Source organism: Pipra filicauda, unplaced genomic scaffold (genome assembly GCF_003945595.2).
Source record: "Pipra filicauda isolate LSUMZ 115617 unplaced genomic scaffold, ASM394559v2 scaffold2_size9829703_pilon, whole genome shotgun sequence".
NCBI lineage: Eukaryota > Metazoa > Chordata > Aves > Passeriformes > Pipridae > Pipra > Pipra filicauda.
The window spans coordinates 8,246,484-8,270,693 of NW_024104421.1; the positions used below are offsets into that span (position 1 = coordinate 8,246,484).

The 24,210-nt window shown below is 46.2% G+C and overlaps 1 protein-coding gene across 6 annotated transcripts in view; it reads right to left on the bottom strand.

Annotated features, from left to right (window-relative positions):
* Positions 1-371: 371 nt before the first annotated feature.
* HIPK2 (homeodomain interacting protein kinase 2) overlaps positions 372-24,210 on the bottom strand; it is a 129,840-nt gene continuing 106,001 nt past the window's right edge. For 5 of the 6 annotated variants that reach the window (XM_027743812.2, XM_027743813.2, XM_039383191.1 and 2 more), the window contains 8 exons: positions 23,706-23,925; positions 22,058-22,179; positions 17,466-17,608; positions 16,923-17,099; positions 14,035-14,316; positions 3,945-4,192; positions 2,775-2,935; positions 372-1,033 (listed from right to left, as the gene is read on the bottom strand). In XM_027743812.2, the coding sequence (XP_027599613.1) occupies positions 566-1,033; positions 2,775-2,935; positions 3,945-4,192; positions 14,035-14,316; positions 16,923-17,099; positions 17,466-17,608; positions 22,058-22,179; positions 23,706-23,925 (1,821 nt within the window). In that variant the 3' untranslated portion in view covers positions 372-565. The remainder of the gene's footprint in view (positions 1,034-2,774; positions 2,936-3,944; positions 4,193-14,034; positions 14,317-16,922; positions 17,100-17,465; positions 17,609-22,057; positions 22,180-23,705; positions 23,926-24,210) is intronic. The other variant, XM_027743814.2, reaches the window with a different exon arrangement.

Consider the following 24,210-nt stretch of genomic DNA (forward strand, 5'->3'; position numbering starts at 1 on the left):
CTCAGCCTCTCTTACCCACTTTCTTTTTCAATTAAAAATCCACCAAAATTTGTGTATACTTTGGGATACAAAAACCACTGCAAAGGTGGGGTATAAACCCTTTGAAAAGCTGGATAAATCCCTAATCCACATACCTATAGGATTAAAAACCTAATGGATTTCATTTTAGGTGTTTTGGACAACAAATTTCTAAATGTAGCTCACTATTGGATGAAAATAACCTTTAAAAGTCTGTTGGTGAAGTTCTTCAAAAGACAAGACCCGCTGGAGGGTCCTTCTGCTTCTCTCTTTCTCTCTAGTTTGGTGCAGAATGGTTGGTTTTTTGTGGTTTATTTTTTTTTCTGTTCTTTTTTTTTCCATTTTCTTTTTTTTTTTTTTAAATAAAAATTGTAGAATTGGTTCTCCCCCTTCTTTCCTCTTTTTCTTTTCTTCCTTAAAGTCTCCTTCGTTCAAGTTTCACACGAGCCTCCCATTGCATTGTTAAGTTTCTCATGTTCTTCAATACAAAAGCGGCTGCCTCACTCCCCCCGGGATGGGTGCGTCTCTCGCTCTTTTATTCCAGTGTTTAGATGTAAGGGTACTGGTTCACCTTGGTAGGGCTCAGTGGGTATCCAGTGTAGACTGTGGAGGCTGGAGAAGCACTGATATAGGTCTGGTGGGCAAACTGAGCCTGGTACTGGCTCGGGTGGATGGTGGGTGAGGGCAGGACGCGCGGGCCCATGCTGACAGGGACCTGGTGGACGATGCTGGCGGGGTAGGTGGTGTGCTGCACCGCGTGCCGTGCAGACCCTTGGGAGGCCACCAGGTGCGCGACGGTGCCCGTGGAGCCCAGGGCGGCAGGGGCGGTGTATGTGTACAGGTGGGGCTGGGTGGGCAGGTGAGCAGCGGCCGCCGCGGCCAAGTGGGGATGAACTGTACCATGGCTGGGACTATTGTGCGGGAAAGAGTACGGGGCCTGAGCTATCGTTGGAGTGATGTAGGCTTGCTGTCTCCGGTGACTCCCTGTGCGGTCGGTCGTGATGTGCTGCTGGGCCTGGATAAAGACAGCAACAGTGATAAGCAGTTACAACACAAGAGATGGCTCTTCACCTCCTCAGTAGTGCCTGGGAACCTCCCTGCAATGCCAGGACAGCCTCAGGGAAGTCTCTTGTGCTCCTCCTGACACCGGCAGCACCACCAGTCTTCCCTTGGAAACGGGTGACAGCAATGAGTCCCTCGCAAGCCTAGGTTTCAGACATCATCCCTGTAGTTTCTTACATTGACTGAAATGCCCCCCAAGAGGTCAACAAGTCCCTCAGTTTGAGCCACAAGCTGCTGGCACAGCTACCAGAAAGACAAAGCCTTGGATGCTCAGCTCCCAAGAACATCTTTCACACAAAACATGGTTTTTGTTAGTGAACTCTCTGCTGACAAAATGTACTGTGCAGATAGCTCAGGGGAATGAAATTGCCTAACTATGCCTGGAACAGGCAGTTTATTTTTGCTCAGTTTGGGTGTTTGCAGTTAATAATTTCCTTGGTTAGTAAAAATAACCATGTTATTTTTTAGAGATACAACCCTTGGTTTGATCAGATCCTGCAGGTGTCTGGTGCCCTCGTGTAATCTGCTATAGTTACTTGAGCACAGGCAACTTCTTGCAGTGGGACAGGAGCAATGCACTTTTTTACCAGGGATTTTCTAAGTTGTTTTCTTGCACTGCACAATAATGTAAGAAGTTTTCCCTGTCATTTGTAGTCAGAGCATTAAATTACCCATAAAGTAGGAATTAGAAGACAAGAAGGAAAATGCCCCATGCTATCTCCGTCTATTCTTCCAAACCTTTTCACCCTCTTTGTAAGCACGCCCTGCGCAGTCATTGTGGTCTGAAATGCAGCAGCCACACTCCTCCCCAGCTCTTGCAAACAGCATCTCGCCCAGTTCCTCCATTTTCATGCACTTTTATTTAAAATTTGTTCACATTTTTAAATTTCATCTGCATTTTGAGGGGGAGGGGACATTCTTCTCCATCAAATTACTTTTCCTTTTAAAAAACAGCTCTGTTCATCCACCTGTCCTCTGAGCTCTCCAGACTTTCTCCTCTTGAAACACTGGTAACTGTGCTGTAACTTCTCTACTCTTGTTACCTCACCCCAGGGAAGAAAGAGGCCCCTGGTGCAGGATATGAAAAGGCGATTATTTACTGAAGCTCCCGTCTAATCATAGACTGTGAAACATTTTGAGAACTGCATGCTTCCAAGAAATGGGATTTGCCCAGATCTCAGCTCACGTTTATCACAGGATGGATCAAACTCCTAGGTCACGTATATGCACAATGAGGTCATATGCTCATGAGGTCACGTGTATGCACAGAGGCTTTGCTTTGACTTCTCTTCCAATCCCACAGCTGGGCTTATGCACTTCACTTGCAAGATACCCTCCCCATGGTTACCTATAGCTAAGGAGAACTCAGTCCTTCCTATGTGCTCCTGCTCAACTCTGTTGGGGCCAAGCCGCTGCACTTCCCTCTCACGTTATTCCCACTCACACTGTTATTCCCACTCACATCTGACTTCGGAACATGTGGTAAGAGTACCACCAGCCCACTCAAGGGTGTGATCTGCACTACCTCTGCTGCCTGAGTGGGAGGATCAAGCTCTGCAGTCAAGTAAAAACCAGCTGATCAAACTCAACATGGGGCTCAACTATCACTAGACTGGAAGGGGACAGCCCGTGCTGTAGGAGCAGTAGGGAACAGCTGGATGATGCACCACCAAAATCAGTCTTGGTTGACTTACCTGACTTAGATTAAGAGGCTGCTGCTGCTGGAAATGTGCTCCTGGTCGCTGCTGCCTATAGGCAACGGCTCCAGACGAGCTCCCTGAAGAGTGACCGCTGGTGGAGGTCACGGTGCTGGAGGACTTGGACTTGTAGGAGGATGAGTGGTGACTGGTGGTGACTGTGCCAGGAAAGGAAACACATTTGTAGCTTACATCACATTCTTTAATTGCTCACCCTACCTTTTCCTCACTGAGTCTCCTCCAGAGTGGCTTTTGGGAGGAGACATACAACAGAAGCAGGGTAAGAAAACTGTTTCTCTTAATTAACAGAATACCTCAGCAGTGCTTCGTATACACGACCAGCCTGTTATCCTAGAGGCAGACAAGCAAACCTGATAACTGGACCCAAAGCAGGCCTGAAGAAGGCTTTATAGACCCTTCAGAAGTGCAAGAAACTGTTCTGCCAGCAGAACTGTACAACGCAGGTACAAATCCCAAGGAGAGGAAGGAAAGTGTGGTGTGCACAGCATAAAAAATCCCTGTCTTGCCTAACATCAAGGTGAGTGAGGGAGAAGGTGCTAGTGGGGGGGCTCACCCTTTGAACCTTTGTGTTCACCAGCAGTGCATCAAAAGCAAAGACTGCCAAGTAGCTCAAAGCCAGTTGCTTCATGCCAGACTTCCACCATAAACCTCTTTTCAACACATCCTACTATCTAGCATTGCAGAGGTTCTGGATGAGCAAACCTCATCAGTCCATAATGAAGATCCTGGGGAAATGTTCTTCCCAGAAACGTCAACAAGTTTGGATGAAAATTCACATGTGTTTTCAATCTCTTACCCATTTTAAAATACACCTATGGAAAGGCAAGGCAGCAAAGGTTCACACTTGCATTTGTGAGCCTTTAACGTCAAATGTTGAGCTACAGGCTGCATTCTGTTCTTGGGTTTGTACAGAACTAACTGGGTTCGACACTTGCCCCTGTGACTCGAGTGGACCAGGGCACATAAATAACGCAATATGGCTCCCAAGAACAGATGTGTCACTTGAGAGAAGGGCAGGAGCACGTGGGTTTTTTTTGAAAACAAAACAAACAAACAAACAAACAAAATGAAACTGAACAATGAGATTCTTCCAAGATAAATCATTTATTTCTTACTAATTTTCTTGACGGAAGAGGTGCAATTTACCTGGTGCCAGGCTATCGCACTCTACCAACACCTCACTGGCCTGGGTTTTCAGTGGTGGCACGATGATCGTTCGGGGGTTCCCACTGCAGTGAGTCTCTGGAACCCCTTTGGTGTCGTAGCTGTTCCCGTTATTCTGCCCTGCACGATGTTGCACGGCGTAAGGGCTGTTGTTGCTGGAGGAATCGGAGTAGGGGGAGTCATGCACGGTGACACAGCTGATGACATTCTTCCTTTGCTTGGACAAGGTGCTGAAACACAAGCAGACAAGTGGAAAGAGTGATCAGGCAATGATCAACTCAAAATCACTAGAAGACTCTGCCTGTGGCAGACTAGCTCCATAAAGGCAAAGCACATCCTTCAGTCCTCTGCCAGAGAGAGGCTGCTTAAGCCAAATCCCAGGCTTCAAAACTCACTCGTTACTATTCCAGGAAAGCCCTCATGGAGGTCAAGGAGTGAGTAAGACATTGTGGATAGATCTTATATTCACACTGCTTAGAATAGCACTGAACCAGACTGCCAGATTTATTTTCAGACTGCTTTTTATGTATGTGTGCAGTAGAAGCCCAGCACTTATACTATGCTTTGTTGCGAGTCTCACCACCCACACAAAAACGTGGCGGTTTCTCCCAGCCTTCCAGCAATGATTTAATAATAGATGCTATGACTTTTCATGCTTAAATTCCATGAATCTACAAAATATACTCCATTCTATTTACTAATATGGTGCAATGGGCATATATACTCAATAAGCATCTGAAAATGAGGAATGAAAACAAAGAAATGAGCAAAGTATGTAACGCTTTTGATTTTCTTTTTCTCTGAACAGGCACTGGGTCTCCTGACTCCAGTGTGGAATATCAAGGTCCTGCTGCAACTAATCTATCTATGACATCAAAAAAGTGATTAAAAAAGAACATCAACACTTCCCAGATTAGTGCTAGAAGTTCATTAGACTAGACTGCATGAGTACGATTGGGATTTGCTCTGCTATTGTGTCTAATTATTCCTGATGGTTTCTCCTTCCTGTTATGAGCTTGTTTAGGGAGAAAAAGAGAGTGAGAAAGAGGAGGGAGGAAGGGGGATGGTGAAGATTTGCTTAAATGGCTCACATCCTTGACAGTGCACAGACCTTGACTACAGAAAATAGCTGTTATGTTTCACTGATTGCATTATGTTGTTATGGCAACTGAAGTTTTTAAAATGATGAAAAGAAATGGATAGCACATAAAAAGCTAAGTAATTAGGCTTAATGGTGGAAACAGCCCCAACAGGAACAGAAATGACATGGAGAAAAAGGAATCTTAACTTCTTGAGTGTGCACTTTAAACAGAGAGAGATCTCTTTCCCATAGAGTGTTCTCTCTGGTCTCCCACTCTGCCTAGTCCGGTCCAGTGAAGAGCTGTTAAATCCAGTCTGAGTCTGTGATGGAGCTGTTTGTTGCCTACTCTCAGCATCGCTTCTTACCCAAGGAAAGGTGGGTGGAGCAGACACTGAGAACAGTTTCCTTCCAAGGACATTGTTTGCCATATTTATTTTTCACAGTGCTAAAGGAGCACTGGTGGATTCCCTTCCACTTGTCCATTCCAAAGTCTCTCTGTCAGCACTCACAAACTGCAACTGACCACCTCGCTCCCAAGACTTGTGATTGAAAACCTATTACCTTTTCCTTTAAAGAATGCCTTGGGGTGATGCATTCACAAACAAGTTACCATCACACAGACTTTCCCTGGGCTATCATCACAGGATCCTGGTGTGTCCCAGGAAGGACACACAACCATGTCCGTTCTACTCACAGTGAAAAACATGTCTCAAGAGGCCCCTGCTACTGTCACTTGAAACAGGGCAGATGATAGAGGAGTGGAGGTATTGCACAACAATCTGGAATTGGAAAGTGATTCTTCCAGGGGCAGGGATGTATCAACAGGAAAGATGTACAACACCAAACCCTCATATTCTGCCTTTTCACAAGGAGCTGGAGAGCTCTGGATTAGAAATGGAAAGAGCAATAGCATCTTAGATGGACGACGACCGTATGTGAAGAAAGATGTAGCAGTTTGGATATGCTGCTACGAAAGAAGAATATTAAGCCAATAAAAATGACTAATATTGCATCAATATTCCCCTCTCCATCAGTAGAAGTGCCTGTAATCACACATTTATGAGTATCCATGCTGCTTGCCCTTTGCAGCTACCCTTGGCTGCCAGTTGGGAAGAGAGATATATTCTTTATCTCTGACAGTTATTACATTTTATAAAGAAAAATCAAGTCACTAAAGAGTTTTCTGACAACTGATAAGGTCTAACTGTTCTTTTACAGTCCCTTCTTTACATAAGTGGCTGAGCTGCTGAACTGGAAATACCTGCTCTCAGATGACACTTGACATGGGAAGGTTGAGCTGTAGAACTGGAAAGGTAATTTTCTGTGTAATCTGTGCTATTTATTGTTTTAGAATGGATATATTTTTCACCAATTTGATTGAGGGCTTGTCAAAGTAGGGACCATGAGAATTTTTCTCCTTCAGAGTGGCAAAGCTCCTTGGTTACAATAAGAAATTCAAGTATAACTGTTTGCTTAAACAAATAAGTGACCTCAAATTCAAACCTTTCCAGAGAAAGGGACTGTAGCAGGGTATTAAACTAATTTCATGGATTGGAACCTGAAAAGGACCAGAACTATGGTCCTGCCAGGCCTTACGCAAGTGCTCAGCAGAACTAACGTCTCATCTCCCATAGTCAACTGGGCTATTCCAGTAACAGGGCTAAAGCCCATGGGTAAATATTTGCAGGATTAGGGCCCGAGAGATCAGCCTCTTGATTCATCAGGCTGCATCATTTCAAGGACACAAGGAGTCCCATTGAAAGCAGCTGGATTTTTGTATTTAGGAAAGGTAGCACAACTGCAGTTAATGTTACAGCAGGCAGAGAAGTCACTTGGGACTAATCACACACACCCAGAGCTCAGCACCTGCTGTACCATAGCCTGCCCCAGAGATTAAAGGTGGGAATTTCAAGAACATCAAAGGCCCAGCTCATGCTGAAAATCAGTTGATTCACAGGCCTAAAGATATACACTAATCCAAAATGGAGATTTTTGAAAATTCAACCCAACAGAGTTAGCATTCCCCCTACTCAAAGCCTTCTTGCTCGTCAGCAGCTGTTCTCCTTCCAGCTCCCTCTAAGGACTCAGCTACTCTCCCCACCGCACAGTAACCCAGGAGTTATCTGTGTGAGGTTCAGACTGATGTATTGCCTTCCCTGCTCACAAACTATGAGGACTGAGAGCTTTTACCTGTTGACGCAGCACTTGCCTACTCAGCAAGCTTACTGTATTCCTATAACTCAGCCACAGCTTTTGGGGATGTTTGTGCTTACACAGAAAAATACTATTAAAAGTCTTGCCCCCTTCCTATTAAGCTCAGTCCAGGCCTGGTAATTGCTTTCCCTCCTGCAAGCACAGTCGTGGCAGCATACGTGATTTAGTAGTTTTGGGAGTCAGTTTGTGTTCCTGGTCAGCTTGTGTGCCTGCCTGCATATGTGGGTAGGTGTATTTTAATTCTCCAGAAGAGGGAGGGGAGAAGGTTACTGAAGTGGCAGTGAATGAATGAAAAGCACTAATCCAGAAAGGCATTTCAACCCTTACTGCATGGGGCTGTACCCTCCCTTTTGAAACAGCAGCTGATAAAACATGCATTGCTTTGCACATTTATTTATTAGTTTATGAGTAGTATCCTATTCCCACCTTGTCCTGAAGAGCTTGTTCTCAAACTTGGACACAAAAGAAAAATTCATATCTGTCCAACGTGCAGACACAGAGCATGACCATGCCTTTGAACAAGTAGAAGCAGGGTTTGGAGACAGCTCTCTTAAATAACATCACCCTCCTGAGTGCACAGCAGAGATGGACATGGGTCCCTATTGTCTCCAGCCAGGAAAAGTCTGATAGAGGAAACAAAAGACAGTTTGTGCACAGGCACCAGGCAAGAAACTAAGGTGGGCATCTGATAATGGAAAGGGGATGAAGGCAGATGTTGAGAACAAAAAATGAGAGGAAATAAAAAAAAAGGAAGATGCTGAATTAGGTGTTAATGCTGAAACCACCTCAATAGCCAAGGACAAGGACAACTCTTATAACAATGCAACTTGAGATGATTTCTACTTGCTGAAGGCCCAGCCCAAAAGCTGGATGTGACAGCATTGCATGAATGGGATCTTTTTTCCCCTGGAATACCTTGAGTTACACCAGAATCACAGAAAAAGCAAATGGTGTCTAATGGGGGCAATTCTTCAGTGTGTGGTTCACTCCAAGAGCTACAAACCTTTCAGTGTGTCTGACACTGTAGCAGCATGGTCTTACAGCTCTCAAGGTCACAAACTTGGCCTTCCAGTTTGGAGGATGAAGGAAGCCATTGCACACGAGTGCCTTTGAACTGGTGTGTATATACAACCAGGGCACGTAAGCTTTACCTCACATAACAAAAACTCTGTTCCAGGTCTCTGAAAAGGTAGTAACATGCACCCTTTTCAGTTTGCTGCTTCAAAATAATCCACCTATCCTAGGAAAGTATAGAGTCAGCCAACAAAAACCCACACTACAACTGCACTTGCTCTCTTCATGCTGAAATTTTATGCCATGCGTAGCTCAGTGTCGAGAACATGCCCCCCCTCTCTTCAGCTCAACCTCCACCCTGACCTGTTAATCTGCTCTCACCTTCTTTGTGAATTTGTGATGGTAAGAGGTCATTTTATTAGGCTACACAGGACGTGCCATAGCTATTTAAGTCATATATTCTGAATTGCTTAGAAGGTTGTAAGGGTCCTGCTGCTGAAGGTTTGCTGACAGAGCTACTGTCTATCTCTGTTATTTTAAGTATTAGTTGCATGTCATTGGTGTGTATTCTAGGAGATGGAAGGCACCAATCTTTTTACCAAATGACTGTGGTTAGTCAACGTATTGCTATGCAGAGTCAGTGCATTACAATGCACAGCACAACACAGCCACAATAGGCTACGTGTCAAAAGAGAATTACAAACGGTGCTTTGCCCCTACCACATGCACATCAGCAAGTTGGCAAAAACACCTGGTTTGTGCCTGCCAGAAAATTCTGTGTGTAAGGGGAATTAAAGTCTTCTGAAGTGGGGCCCACCACCATTGCACTACAACGTGAACAACGCGAGTAATGACTTGCATCAGCTTAAGCTCCGTTATAAAGACAGTCTGTCTCTCACATAGAGGTCATTGTATAGTTTACCATCTTAAGAGAGAGGGAAAAAAACCACAACCCTGCAAGGATTTTGTTCCAGCGAAGATGGTCAATGAGGCAGTTACTCAGTATGCTGATGCACCAGCTGCAGTCAGCCTGCCTTGCCCAGCAAGACAGTGACTACTGTGAGGATCCCATGGAAAACCAAGATGGGGAGATGTTACTTATGACACCAGCATAGGCAGTGGGGAACTGAGGGGCTCTCTTGTCTCTCTGGGGTGGAAAGACCCTCAAAACCTACCACCTGAAGGCCATAACTGTATTGTTTTAAGAAAAATCCTGTTTTCCTTGTCTGCTGCACTCATTGCTTGGAGGGGAAGGATTCTTGGCACATCACAACAGCCACCTCCACTGCCCTTCCTTCCACCCCTTCCTCCTGCCGTGCTCTGTGATGAGTCTCTTGGCAGAATGTAGAAATACCCCTCACTGAACCAATAGTGCAGCCCAATGCATCCCTCCCCAGGACCTTGTGTGCTCTCCCTCCCAGCCACAATTCCAAGATGCCTTTGTGTCTCTCCGCTCCATGCTTAAGCTGTTGCTTTATTTTTTTCCACTTCTAAGCTTCAGCAATGTTTAATCAAAGGAGGATTTATATTTAAACTAGAGCAACAGGTGAAGTTTCACACCGGGGAGTACTTAACCCCTACTACTTGCTACTTGCCGAGCACGTGCTCCAATCACCACAGCTGCAGTGGCACTATCGGTCAGTTGGTCTGCCTGCTTGACTTTCTTGCAAGAGCAAGCAGAGAAACTAAAGAGGAATAAATTTTAAAAAGTAAATATCAGTCTACTTTCTGTTTCACTTTACAGGTTAGACCTGAATTCTTCTATGCAGAATAAATAACAGCTGGGGTATTATCTTACAGCACAGCAGTGAATGTCTCTTCAGCCTATCAAGTCTCTTTGTAAAGGATGCAGAGCTGAGAGTGTGCAAGTTCACTGATGATAAACAAACAGGGTGACAAAACTGTTTCCTGTTCATAAAATGCATTTTATATGCAAATTTTCCCCCCTGCTGTTTGAGGGGACTAAATGTCACATACAGTGTGGGCATCAGAAACCAGGTAAAAACAATTTCATTCAGTAAAATTTTTCCCCCTTTATTTTGACTATTTCAACTTATTCTTCTTATTATTTGTGTCTATTTTGAAAGAATAAAACTCTCCATTAAACCAGAAACAAGAAGTCTTCTCCTCTAACACTTTCTCCCCTTAAATAAAGGTCAAAACTTTTTGCAGTTTTGAAGCTTCGCCAGATTTCATTGTATTACTAGAAAAAAACTCAATGTATCTTGCAAAAAAGCCTTGGTTTTGATGAGCTGACTTTTCTAATCAGGATTTTGCCCCCTGAAAATCTCTGACCATCTCTCTGAGGATGGTCCCTGCTGAACTGTACCTGAGGTTCCTCCTTGGTGACTCTGCCCCAGGCTCGGGGCTGGGGCCCAGTAGATGGCCCCCTTCGACAAGGCTCCACTAAGCAGGTCCTCCAGAGCTCATCTCACACCACCTCCCCAGCACCTTTACCCAACAAAAGCCCAACATTTTCTATTGATTTTATAAAGATTACACCAAGCTATGCTCTTCAACAGTGCAAAAGGAGCAATGTGCTGCCCTGCCTTCCTGATCAGCTGGTATTTTATAAACATGTAACATAACATTTCCTAGTTTTCAGTAGGAAAAGGAAAATTCTACCCATCTCATAATGATTTTTTCAGATTTTTCTTTCACCAATAAAAAATTCATATCCTCTGTATGAGAAAAGCTCTCTCTACTGCTCTGGTATTACAGAAAGGCTTTTCTGATGGAGTAAATCCAAGCCGTAGGACTCCTTTCCTGCATCAGCAACATAATATTTTTTATCAACATTACCAGTACTGCTTAAACTGAGACTGACCAACTCTTACATCCTCAAAGGACCTACTACTTCTCACAACCACAAGTAGCTCTAATCTCTCTTCACTGAGGAATCAATAAAATAAGCCTTTTTAGTCTCGTGGGTCAAAGAGAAATTTCTAACCCCGTAAGAAATAACAGAAGGAAGTGCTGTAGCAAATTCAGGAGCTGATCCAATGACAGTGAAGTTAATGTAAAGCTACCATTGCTATCAATAAGATGGGATCAGACAATTACCTTTGATCTGTCAAGTGACATACGATTTCTATATCCTAACCTAGAAAAAACTAATATTGCTAGGATGTGACCAATAGCATGTTTCAAATGATTCCTTATTTTTCACCCCCACACCACAGCTATTGCCCAATATGGTAATATTTGCATATATGGGTGAGACAATGCATTCTTTGCATGGTTTCATTTTCGACTCAGATCCTGAACCTTTGGGCACTGATTACATTAATGCACATACTTCACTGTCACTCCCATTTTTCTTGGAGCCAAAAAAATAGGCAAGTGAGAAAACTTGGAGTATTTTCTTACATGTGACAAACTTTCAATGAGAAAGACACCAACTTCAGCAGGGACAAAGTTCCTTGGTATTAAATGCTGATACTTTACTGGAAGCTACACTCTCACTCCAGCTGAGACTATGGTATTAGATATACCCAGGTTAAAAGGCACTGAGCGAATTGATTTCACTCTCCTGGAGACATTAACCAAAAATTCTCATTCTGGACATGCTGTTTTCCACCTGTGCCTCTGCCTCTAATTCTCTATTTGCTCTGGATACATCTGCACAGGCAATTTAACTCACTCTGGAATTCCAAAAGGTGCCCGAGAACAGCTCGTGTCCATGCGAAATGTCTCTACATGGCTCAGAAATTAAATCTAGCTCTTAAGCTTTGGCCTTCCAGGAATGCTGACATCCTGGCACTCTGTATAGATATGCCATATGGATACAAAAAGTAGCCAGGGATCTGATCCCAGGCAGGAACGTGTCCGGAATATGCTTTAGTCACATCAAAGCCAGTTTGTTTATGTAAGTCTGGCTCCTGGGACAACTTTTCAAGCCCCTCAGCAGACCCAAATATTTTAATACCTCAAACTCCCAACTCAATTTCTAGACATGTTCCTGAACTTTGTTCTGCCTGTCTTCCTGGAGAGGTGTTGAGTGAAGAAACCGGTCAGATGGCAGCAAAGTTGAAGCAGAAGAGACAACCATTGGTTGAACTGGATGCAGTATTCCAGTTCTTCCCTCCACCCCTCTCTGGACCAAAGAAAGACACCCAGATGGTAAGTTTAAGTATTTTCACATAATTCCCAAAGCCTGGGATCAGCACCATGGGTAAACATGCTTGAAAAGAGCTCCCATGACCCTTGAGATACCTGCCCTCTTCATGCTGCTCCACCTCACAACCTTAGTTTTCAGCATCTCTTTTGTCTTACCCTTACTTTCCCGTAGAGCCCTGGAAGTAGGGGCTCATTATTTCTAGTCTACCTGACTTTCACACTCATCTTCACTCAACTCCCTCTGGAATCCCACTTTCTTCCCCCTACCAAAGCAAGGAATGCTGTAGCAATTTTTAATTTTATTTCTTTTTATTTTTAAAGTGAAATATGTTACACTGTCCTGTGATCAAGTGCCTATGATAACCACTGCATTCATGGCAAGCCTGACTTTGAGAGGCACTGAGCTCTTGCTGCCCAGTGGAGTTCATTGGTAGGGAAAAGGGGAATGGGAAGCGGCAGTGGCTGTCAGGAGGCAGCTTGAAATTCCAGCCTAGATGCCTGAATCATATGGCTCTTTACAGATTTTTAGTTCCTGGAGGCCAAATGCATCTCATCTGTTCTGTGCACATTTGCAGGCTTCACTTATCACCACAATGCAGAGATGCAGAGACATAGATAGGTATCTCCAGTGACTAGAAAAAAATCTGGCATGGAGTGTATTTTAAATAAATAGAAAAATAATTATCTCTCACCAATACTGGAAAGATAAGGTTAAAAATTTCCTAGCTCAGTTACCAATATAAAAACGGTAAAATTATTCAGCTGTTTGCAAGACTACTTCTCTACAACTTATAAAGCAGAGCAATGTCTTGTGACTGGCATCAGATGGGAAACCTAGAGCACTTGCATGTGATGAAAGGTGCTGAAAGGACAGTCCTAGAAAATTAAGTCCTCTCTGATCCACAAGACATGATCAGCAGTGGCAGCGGTCCTGGGCCACACTGTTCAGTCAGGTGAGTTAATTCCCTAAGGAGTAAACTCAGTCACCACGGTGTTTCTAGCCTCATCTACGCCTCTCTGCAGTCAGACAAAAAAGCAGTCAGTTTCTGCCACTTTTACAATAGTTCAAGGATGTTTTGACAACACAATCAGAACTAAGCAAATCTCTTACAATATATTTATTATTGTTGAGTGTTTATGACAGAACCATTGTTCTTGAGAACCTTTTTAAGGAAAATATCACATATCGAAGGTGTCATTTAATGCTCTTTACAGATGCCTGGATCAGTTAGAAAGAGAAAAGGCAAATTTAAGGCATCTTCCTTCCAAGCCCTTCTTTTTGTCTTTGTTTTAAACAGCTGTCTCAGAGAGACTCATCACCATAGGCTCTCTGAAGTCTCCTTTCAACAGAAGTGAGATAGAGAGAAGTATTCTTTCCTCTTACAGATGAGACCCTATGGCACGGGGAGACTACTGCACTTCTCCAAGGTCACACAGCAAATGTACAGGCACAGAAGGGAGCTTCAACTAAATCTATGCAGTCCTCAGCTAGTATTTTTTTCCTTTCAAATGAAAGGAAAAACTGGATGCTGACACCCAAATATAGCTCCTGGAACACTACAGCAACTCCTGGGATGCTCCAACACTTCTCTGCCTCTGTCTCTTTCTCCTGCACACAGGGAAGAGCAGAGAGCCACTGCTCACCTGGTGGGTGCATGCTTCTGCTCCTCCTCTTCATCCGTGTCGCTGCTGATAGTGATGACACTCACTGCGGGGCTGGGGGTGTCGGGAATGATGATCGTCTGCCGCTGCCGCTCCCGCGTGGTGCTGGTGGCCACGTCGCCCCAGCCGCAGGTGACGGAGGTGCTGCAGGCAGGGCTGTTGTGCACCATGGCACAGCGGGGAGGCGTGTTCTCCTTCACTCGTTTCGACCGCTGGGGCGAGCTGATGGACTGAGAGGATGAAACTTCATAGGTGGATGTGTTTCTGGAAAAGGGAAAAGGTGTTAGTTGGTTAAAACTCTGTTTGCTCAAGTTGCCCGTCACCAAGGGCTTGCGAGTCCCGGTCTCCGATTCAGTGGCACTGGTCTATGGAGTCTAGGAAAACTGCAAAATTGACACAGTCAACTCATCAAAGGAGAGAGTGCCTTGCATGACTTATTCATATCATTGGCTGAAAAGCAGTTTCTTGTAGCAAAAAATTCAAATTTTTTTTCCTAGAAATTTCCAGATGAGAAATGCTGCCTCTCAGGAGTTTGCACTGGGACAGTAGGGGCTAGTCACACAGCCCAGACATACAGAACAAAGGCAGGCACTCCATGGTTGTCACAGGAGAGAGAACCACCTAAATGATAATCTCTTTCGCCTGTATCCTGCACAGATGCATCATGACCAGATATTTTTTGACCAGAAAATGCTAGAGATAAAATTAGAATTTGCTGTGGAAAATAACAATCATTTATCAGGAAAACTGGTTTTTAATTTAATTAAACAGAAATTAATTTCTGTTTAAGAATCTTTTCAATGAACATTCCCTGCCCAATACTTTGACCTCTAGGACAGTGGTGTCCCATAGATGAGAGCAGGCAGAAGGGAGGACATATACTCAGTTTCATTTAATTTCCATGTGAAGTAGCATCCAGCATACGTTAATCAGAAAGAAAAGAAAAATATTCTTATTACACAGTAAAAAAGCATTCTCAAGTCCTGTTTCTTTCCCAGTCTTCCTATGTCAGCTTCCCTACCAGACCAAGCGGAAAAGGCTCACTTGGATCAGGGGTCTGAACACAGAACCTATCTACCCAGCAGTGCAGCGTGGGTCTGCAGATGGGGTTATTTACCAAAGCACACTGACTAAAGCCCATTTCACTCAATTCCCACACTTTCTTTCTCCCTTGTATTTCTTCTCACTACTGCAAAACATCTGGAGATTCAAAAAGGAAAAAAAAAACCCAAAGTTCTGTTTTTGTTCCACTGTGGGGCCTGGGCTGCATGTTCAGCCTGGTCCAAAAGCTAACAAAAGGAATAGGTGGCATCCATCAAAAGGAAGTCACCCTGGCAGTATATCACACTATACCAACTTACACAGGGTCTTTTGCATAACAAATGGCTGCACAGTAGCATTCAAAGTGCTTTTTGAATACCAATGAGCAGCGTGGAGTACCCTCCTCTCCAAAGGAGCACAGTTCCTCATTTGGCTACAAAAGAGTCACAATTAATGAAGCTGTAGAAACCCTTTGCTCTGAGGATGCCCAATTCCTCCTGGACACTGCCATCCTGCCCCTGGAGAGTGAAGGGAGAAGGGGGGCCCTGCACAGGCACACTGGTTCCAGCAGGTGCTCTCTTTTGCTGGCTTGCTGGGGACGTAGCTGCCTCTCCTCTGTGTTACCGATTGACTAAGACAGCTGGAGCCCACCCAAAGTAAATTCAACATTAGAGAGCAGATACATGGGGAAGGATTTAAATAGTGGCCTCTTAACTAGAGTCAAACTGGTTGCGAACTCAGAGCTCCTCTGACCCCAGTGCAGTCACCCAGGAAAACCACAAGCTCCTCTGTTTTTGCCTCTGCACAAATGGTGACCCATTTTGGTTCTCTCCCCTGCACTGTTCTGTGTTTTTGTTGTTTTTTCTTTTTAAAGAAGCGTCATAGTTGCACAGCCCAGAGGACCTTCCCCAGAACAGGTACACATGCATCTTAAACATCCTTGTCCTCTAGACAAGCTTACACTGCTGTGACAGGCACTGCAACCATCCTACCATCTGAGTTGTGCAAGAAACCCCAGTCTCCTCCTTGCAGAGCCAAATGGTAGACTGAGAGCCGACAGATTCTAAGGACTGCCCTTGTGTGAGATATCCTTACAAAATGCTCCGTTTTGTACTGCCACGATTATAACAAGGCCAGCATGGAGATCTGTTGCTGGTGTGTACTGCTGAAGATAGGGACTAACCACCTATGTTAGGAGCTAGAGAGCTTGAAGTGGCCTAAAGCCACCCCAGTCCTCCACTCCACACGGAATTAAAGCTCAGAAGACAGGTCATCACTCCATTGTTTTTGAAAGGGCAGATCTCGTGTGCACACATCAGGCACGTGTTCCTGAAGATGCGGTCCCCTGAGATGCATCATCTCATGGAAGTGCAAACACTGCACCTCGGGAGTGCTTTTTCCAGATGATGAGGGAAGAAAAGGTGTGGCAACTGGGCACTGCGGCACACTGACCTGAGAATTCAGTTACATTTTTGATAACAAGGCCTCAGGTAATCACAGCAGCATAACGAGTGTATGAACAGGGCCCGAGTCTCCCATCTTGCATCTCCTGTAGCCACTGACTCCCATGCAAAATGATGCTCACTGGGTGTACAATGCACCGGATCACCTCTTACCTGCCACTCTCCTGACCTGGGTGCCAAAGAGCTGAAGCAGCCAAGACTCCAGTCGCAAAATGCGTAACCTAATCCCTTGCAGGCTGTGGAATAAACTTTATTCTGCCCTGCAGATGTCAGTGAACACCACTGGCTGCATCGCAGGGCTGCACTCGGAAGCATGGGACCCCCATCCCACCACCACGGCCAGCGCCGGGGTGGGCACACACTCACCGGGGCGCTGACTGGTGCTGTTTGCTCTTCCTGGCGGAGGTGGTGGCGGGCGGCTGGCGCATGACGTGGGCGACGCCCACGTTGACGGGCTGGGCGGCGGGCAGGGTCACGTGGCTGGCCAGCAGCGTGGGCTGCTGCATGATGGGGTTGTAGTGGCTGCCGTGAGCGTGCGTGTTCCTGCGCGGTGGGGAGACAGGCATGCGTTTAACATGCAACCAGCTGTTCCTTGGCAGGCTCTTCCACAGGCTCCCACCGCCCTTCACCAAGGTACCCTCCCTTCCAGGGCCCACTGGGCTCCTAGTCCACCCAGGATGGAGCATTTTCCCCAGGGAGCAGACTGAAGAGAGCGTTGTGGGCACAGCACTCCACCCCGAGGACATGGAACGGAGAAGTTGCCCATAGCTTTCAGACAAGGGGGCGACGGGCTGCAGCCCTTCTCCCTCACAGCCCTTGTGAGACCCCATCCCTCCTGCCCCCACTCTTCTCAGGCCTCTTCCAGCACTGGTGGGTACTTCAGGGAGCCTCCAAGCATCTCCAGTTTACCTCCAGTCTGCCAGTGGTTGGGTGCCTGCCATGGACTCCGGGATGACGGTCGCATGCTGGACAGATGTGTGGGTGGCCACCCCAGTCAGCTGCTGCCAGGCAGGAGGGAGCAGGATCTGCTGAGTGCCACTGGGCCACGCTTGCTGTCAGACAGAGGGAAAACAAAAGGCATCATGCACCAAGCATGAGTGGTGGTCCACGCTCACCTGGGACCCCCAATAATTATCATGGTCATACTACATAGCTCTTATCCCCTTTCAAATATCGTTAGGAAAGCACAGTAAAAGCAGTAAAAGTCATCAATATAGAGGATCGAAAGGAATGGGGAAAAGTCCCTGCTGTATAAAGCAGCAGCTGTGTTTTAGGCTAAACTAGGAATAGGAGGGATTAAAACTAGTTGGTATTTCAACCCAAACATCAAACACTTTAGCACCTTTTAATTTTGACTTTCCAGACTAGCTGGGCGCTATGGTTCCATTGCCAATTTCCCCCTCCTACAGCCAGTTTTCTTTCTCATCCCAACAGGACCTAAACGACTTCAGGAACTTAAAAGGAACTAAAAAGGAAAATGAACTTTTCAAGGACCAGAAAAAAGAACTGGGCTTTAGTAAGGAGGGGAAAAAGGTGAATTTGGGGATATGGAAAGGGAACACCTGTAAGCCACTGGGTGCTCCTCAGAAGGAACATCTTGCTACACAGCCAAGAAGCCCAGTTGCCTGCTTGCAGCTCACCAGGAGCCTCTCTGGGCAAAGCAGAGTGAAGCCATGCACATCTATGTATTGCATGCCCGTCCTCTCCATGTGCTTTCCTGCTTTTTCTGAGTGAGTGCCCCCCTTAGAGGGTGTAAATTCCTGCCCTGTGAGTTGAGCCATCGTTCTGGTATGCAATATCCCCCCAGCTGCGCTGCCACAGGCATGACTCAGGTTGTCCTGCTCCAGTGACTCCACACAGTCAGATGGTTGGTTTTTTGACTTGGGAAACTATTTGCTACGCGCTGCCCAAAGGCAGCTCTGGCAGCTTATCACTGCCTGGGCTGAGGAATGCAGGGGTACCAGCTATGGCCCACTTTAGTCTCAACCTGCACTACTATACTGGACCTGTGTTGTGTCATCTCACAGCTCCAAGGAGGCTAAATTTGAGGGGAGGCTTGTTCCAAGCATACATTTGTCCATTTCTCTATCCTCACAAGAATCCAGTTAACTGTCCCCATGATCCCCTCCTATCCCCCAGTGGAAAAAAAAAACAAAAAACCACTCCCCAAAAAACACCTTTTCCCATTCTGCTCCAAAGTTTGACTGTCTTGTAACTTTCCATGTTGCTGAGTTAGATGAAAAGGCTGCTACACTGAGGCCTCTCACAACATCTGCAAAGGATGGACAGTCACAAGGCTCCCGAGACCCTTTCATCTAAGGAGCCACAACCACAGGCTGCTGCTGCTTGGAGCAAGTAAGAGAAAGAGGCAAAGACACTAAAAGATCAGGGAGGAAAAAAGCCTTTTTATTCTTTTCTCTTTTTTCCCCAGCTTTGCTTTAAAAGAGAAGACTAAACTACTCTTGCAGTCAGTCCCAGGGGACTACCTGGATTTACTTGCAGAGAAAACTGCTTCCTCCCTTTTCAGGAAGAGAACGAAACAAAACTAAGCTCCTTGCCTGACTGCAGTGCATAAATTTAGATGCAGTGTCAGGGTCTAGGCACAAATTCCTCACTTATTAGGTAAGGACCACTGAATCATTTAATCTGCAGATAAGACTTGTCTAGGCTGATCCACCAGCACAGCGCGCTGTGCTCACACACAGGAGGCTTGCGCCGGCAGCCGCAGCCTGTTCCCAGTTATTGCCTCACTATGAAATCTTGCAGCCGTGGTGGAGCACCGCGCTCGGGAGCTGGGGGATCCCCTGGTGCGACGGAGCTCGTGCTCCGGATATAGAGCAGGAGCGACTAATGGAATAACTGTGTTTGTTCTGAAAGCCGGTGGCAGGACCTCCGTGGGAAGTGGTGTTGGGAAGGAGTTAAGAGGAGGGCAAAATCAAGAATTCAGGGCATTATTCAAGGATAGGGGACAGTTCTAGGTCACGTCATGGATGCCTGCCAGAAAACTGTACAGTTTTGTCTCTTTTGAGATCAAAAGCTATTAGAGAGCTATTAGAAAAGACAGGATCAGTCTCCTTTCACCAGTCCCTGTGCATACAGTATGTGGACCACATTTGCTTGAGAGGGTGAAAATAGACCCAGACAAGTTACAAACAAGTTACTTTAGCCACTGACCCCACATCTTGCAGGCTGCTTGCTTTGCCTTGCACTGCCTAGCTCCATCCCACAGACTGCAGACACACAGCTGCCAGAGATGATGCTCAAAATCTGTCAGTGCCTCAGCGGGGGGTCCCTCCGGCCCCTGGAACTCCTTCCTCCTTCCTTCCTCTGGTGCGGTTGGTCTTGTACAAAATGCACGGGGGGAATTGGACGCCAGCTGCGCTGGGATGCAGTAAGGCCTTACCAGCCACAGGCATCCTCATGAGGTCAAGCACAGTGACCTGTGCTGTGTGCTGGGAGCACAAGGAGCAGCACCGTGCCCCATCGGTGGGACAAATAAAGCAGGTGGAAAGACAGAAGTGGGCTCTGGAGGTGCTACACTCTCTGCCGGGGACAGGCCCTCTAATAGTTGGAGCAATCCCGTGGTCCAGTCTGAAGAGTATTAGATAAGCAGCTGTGCATGAGGGAATAGCTCTCTGCTGGGAGAGAGACACGCAGCCGCTCAGAGATCAGATGTGACTACAATGCATCACAAAGAAGCTGTGTTTTTCCATTCAGGAAACTGGAATTGGGTACAGATTTGTTTATCAGACCAGCTGCTCAGCCCGAACTGAGTGAGGCCCACGGACACCAGATGCCACCGGCATCAATCAGAGTGTCCTGCCACCAGAGTGACAGCTAGCATTTCTCATCGCGCCAGGCAAACAGATACATCAACAGGCAGACCGCCTCTCTTTTATTAAATCAAAAATTAAAAATCTATGCAAGTGAGGAGAGTTTCTCAGAAACAGCTTGAATTCCCTTTTGGAAGTGGCAGTAAATAAAATGTCGGTAGAAAGTATGAAAGGGGCAGCCCAAGAAATCGGCATTCATGTGGCAGAGGCAGCACCGAAACTGGAAACCTGTGGGAGGGAGGGCGTTCAGGAGGATATTTACTACAAACATTCCTCGTTTGTATGAAGTCCAACAAGGCCATCTCGAGAAGAAAGAAGGAGCGTGAGGTCCTGAGATCTTTCAGGCTCCTGCTGCCTTTGGGATGCTTCAGATCACTCCGTCAAGCCCCACAGAAAGCACACCACAGGAGGCCTGGCAGAATGAAGGGGGCATGTAAAGCCCTGTGACCTCCTTCATCCACTGCCTTGGCTGACTCCTTGCACAAGCAATAGGTGCCAGGCTCTGAGCCTGCACAGACTGCTCTCGCTTTGCCACGGCTTTTGTTTTGACTGCCTCATAGGCTCTCCTTTCCTACCAAACTAGAGTGGTGGCCCATGTCTGTTGTTACAACAAGCTGTAACAGAGATAGGTTCGATGTTTCAGACAGTCCTCTAACAAAGGCTCTGCTATTGGGAAGGGGTAGGGCAGGTGGAAATCACACAGACTGCAAGTTGCATTTTGATCCACCAGGTAAGCAGAACTGGCATCTGGCAAAGGAAGGCAATAGCACCAACAGTCTTACCGCAGCAGTGCAGGGCACAGGCACAAACCCTTAAGTCTGTGGGTACCTGACTGCAGACCAACCAAGACTGAGTCAGAGGCATGCATTTTTAATTAACAGGTCACCTTTTCCAGGCTGCACGACTTAGTATTAAGTATACTAGGTGGGTTTTTTTCCTGCCTGTTATCAGCAAAGTTACCATGGCACCAGCTCAAAAGCAGTAGGGGCAGGTATCGCTGAAGCCAGCACAAGGTGGAATGAACTGCTCCTCTGGTTTGAGAAGCTGGGGTTCCCCTTGAGGATGTGCATGTGATCAGTGGTACCCATTTCTGATTGTTTTTCTTCTGGAAGGAACCATGCTTTTCCTATGAGCACAATTCGACAACTGTGCCAATAAGTGCTGCTGACAAGGAGAGCTCCTTGCCTGTGGGGCCTTTGCCTCTGCTCCTTCCATCTCACTCATACCTGAAGAGCAGAGGTGCAGCTCATAAAACAGAATGGTGGAGTCTTAAAGCATGGAAGACATTTACTGTCAACACACAATTCACCACTGGGACTCCCGACTACAAACTACCACTGAGACTGCAAGTTCAGGAGGATGCAGGAAGGTTATTATTGGTTTCTCCTCAGCAGAGGCCGGATACAGATTTCCCTGAGGCTTTCCCACTGATTCCAGTGGAAAACCAGAAGGAAAGAAGTTTTTTCTGGAGGCTTTTGCAACTCTGACATAGCCTTTGAGCTGGGGGAGATTTGGACATTTCAGAGAAAGCTGCAGACCCTTATATAGCTGCCCAAGTCTCCAAACTGCACCACAGAAGGCCCTTAGATAAAGCTACTCTCCTCAGCCTTCAAGAGCTAAACAACACCGTAAATACCTGCTGAGCTCAGTGTCTTCAGAATTCCTTACCTGTGCGAGGAGTCCTGGCTGGATCTGAAGAGGCTGGGCCCCAGGAGCCTGAGTGACAATGGGAACTGCGTTCTCCATCCGAACCGAATACCCAGCATGCTTTGAAGGGGAGGCTTGTAACCCTGTTCCACCAGCACAGAAGGTACAGCATTAGCCATCAGCAGCACTGCTAGGAACAGGGCTCTGGTTTTCAGAGGTGCCTAAAGGCACTCGCTGATGTCCACTTAAATTGCAATATACAGTCCCTCTGAAAAATTGGGCTATCAGAGTGCCACATGTTCTACCCCAGCCCAGAGATGTCCAACAAATGTTCACAAACATGATACATGTATAAGGGTACAGAAAAGACATTTTCAGAGGTATTAAGGGAATAACTGAGTTCATATTTTTAGCGTACCTCAAATGCACAGCAAATATCACGATACAGTGTATACAGGGAGAAAAAGAAAACAGTAGAGTGAATGGCTTCTCTTCACAATATTCTCCAGTTTGACAACAGAAAATGGTCTTTGCCAGCCCAAACCTATTGCTACGTGAGAATGCTATCTTTAGACCAAAGTGGGACAGTGGGATGGGAATCCAGAACTCAGTACTCCCTTTTCTCTTGAACAGCTTCTTGGGACTCATATTTGAAAGGCTCCAGCACACCCCAAACTGATTAAGCCACACATAAGCCTAACCGAGCAGCAGGAAGCTTCCCTCTCCACCACCTCAGCACAGCCTGTGCTGCCTCCTCTGCTTTAGAGCTTTCTCAGGACAGCAAGCTGAAGATGTTAGCTTATGTACTCTAGCAATACATTTCTGAAGTCAAACCCCTGAGATGCATTTTAACTACGTAGAAGAGGTCTAGCTAAACTTCTCTAGTTCAAAAGAGCTTTGATAATCTTGCAGAACATTTAACAAGTGCCTAGAGACTGCTGCACAGACAGGCTTGTAGAACTGAAGAGTAGAAGTTGCACCAGCTGAACCAAGGTCTATTTAGCCCACTTCCTACAGATACCCATCTAGTTTTCCAAATTGCTACAGCATGTAAAGTTAAGAGAAGGACAAGTGGCTAATTCTGATCATCACCCAAGTTGTCTAACAGTGGTACCTACTACTATATACACAGGCAGAGCTGTTTGCAGTGGGGTGGAGCTGAGGGAATTTTATTCATAAATGGTCATGAGCATGTTATGGGGGCAAACCCTCATCTCCACCCCCACCATGCTCCCTGCTGCATTACCCTCCTGAGTTCCCCTTTTAGCAATAGAATCACTGAGAAGTGATGAGCCCATTATTCATGTGCTGATTCACGTTACTGTGGGGGAAAGCTTTCAAGTTTACCAAAGTATGGCAGAAGAGCCTTCAAACTCTGTTCAGGGCAAAAGAGGACAAACATCACATATTCTCCCTCAGCCCCTTCTCAGCATCTGCCCTGTTGTTTTAGACCAGCTACCTCCAACTCATGCTGTCAGAGGTCCCTGCAAGATCCTCCACCACTGCAAACATTTCCACCTGCAACAACCTCACTGCTCCGATTTACTAGGCCAGCCTTCTTCCTGCCACATGACCTGCACTGAGGGAGCTCATTTCCAACACGAGCTGGACTAAACAGCAGTGGGGAGGGAGCAGCAACTGGCCAAGGTCCGGTGAGGCTGTTCCTTACCTTGGAAGCCTGGTGGGCAGACGATGAGAGCTTGCTGTAAGGGGTCGGGGCGGGCACAGATCTGCGCTGTTCCTGTCTGCAGGGGCATGCTCCGCTGGGCCACCGCAGCCATGGACGCCGCTGAGGGCTGGTAGAGTGCAGATTGGTAATTTAGTATGGAGACCTCGGGGTTGGCTAAGGAAATAGTGGCACTGGAGGAGGTGGGAGCCAGGTTGGTGGTCTAAAGGAATGACGGGAATTAAACAAAAAAACAAACAAAAAAATGAGGGAGATGGGTACGTTGGAAGAAGCAAAATCCAAAAACAAAATAAAAAAGTAAAATAGTGTAAGATAAAGTGAAAAAAAGAAACCAAACAAACCAAAACAAACAAAACAGCAAACCAAAACCAAACAAGGGGTAGAACAGGACACTGAGGAGCACAGAGATAAGGGCAGCGCTGGGGAAAGGAGCACAATCCGCCTGAGTAACCACAGCTGTACCACACCACAGGGCCTCTGGCCATGC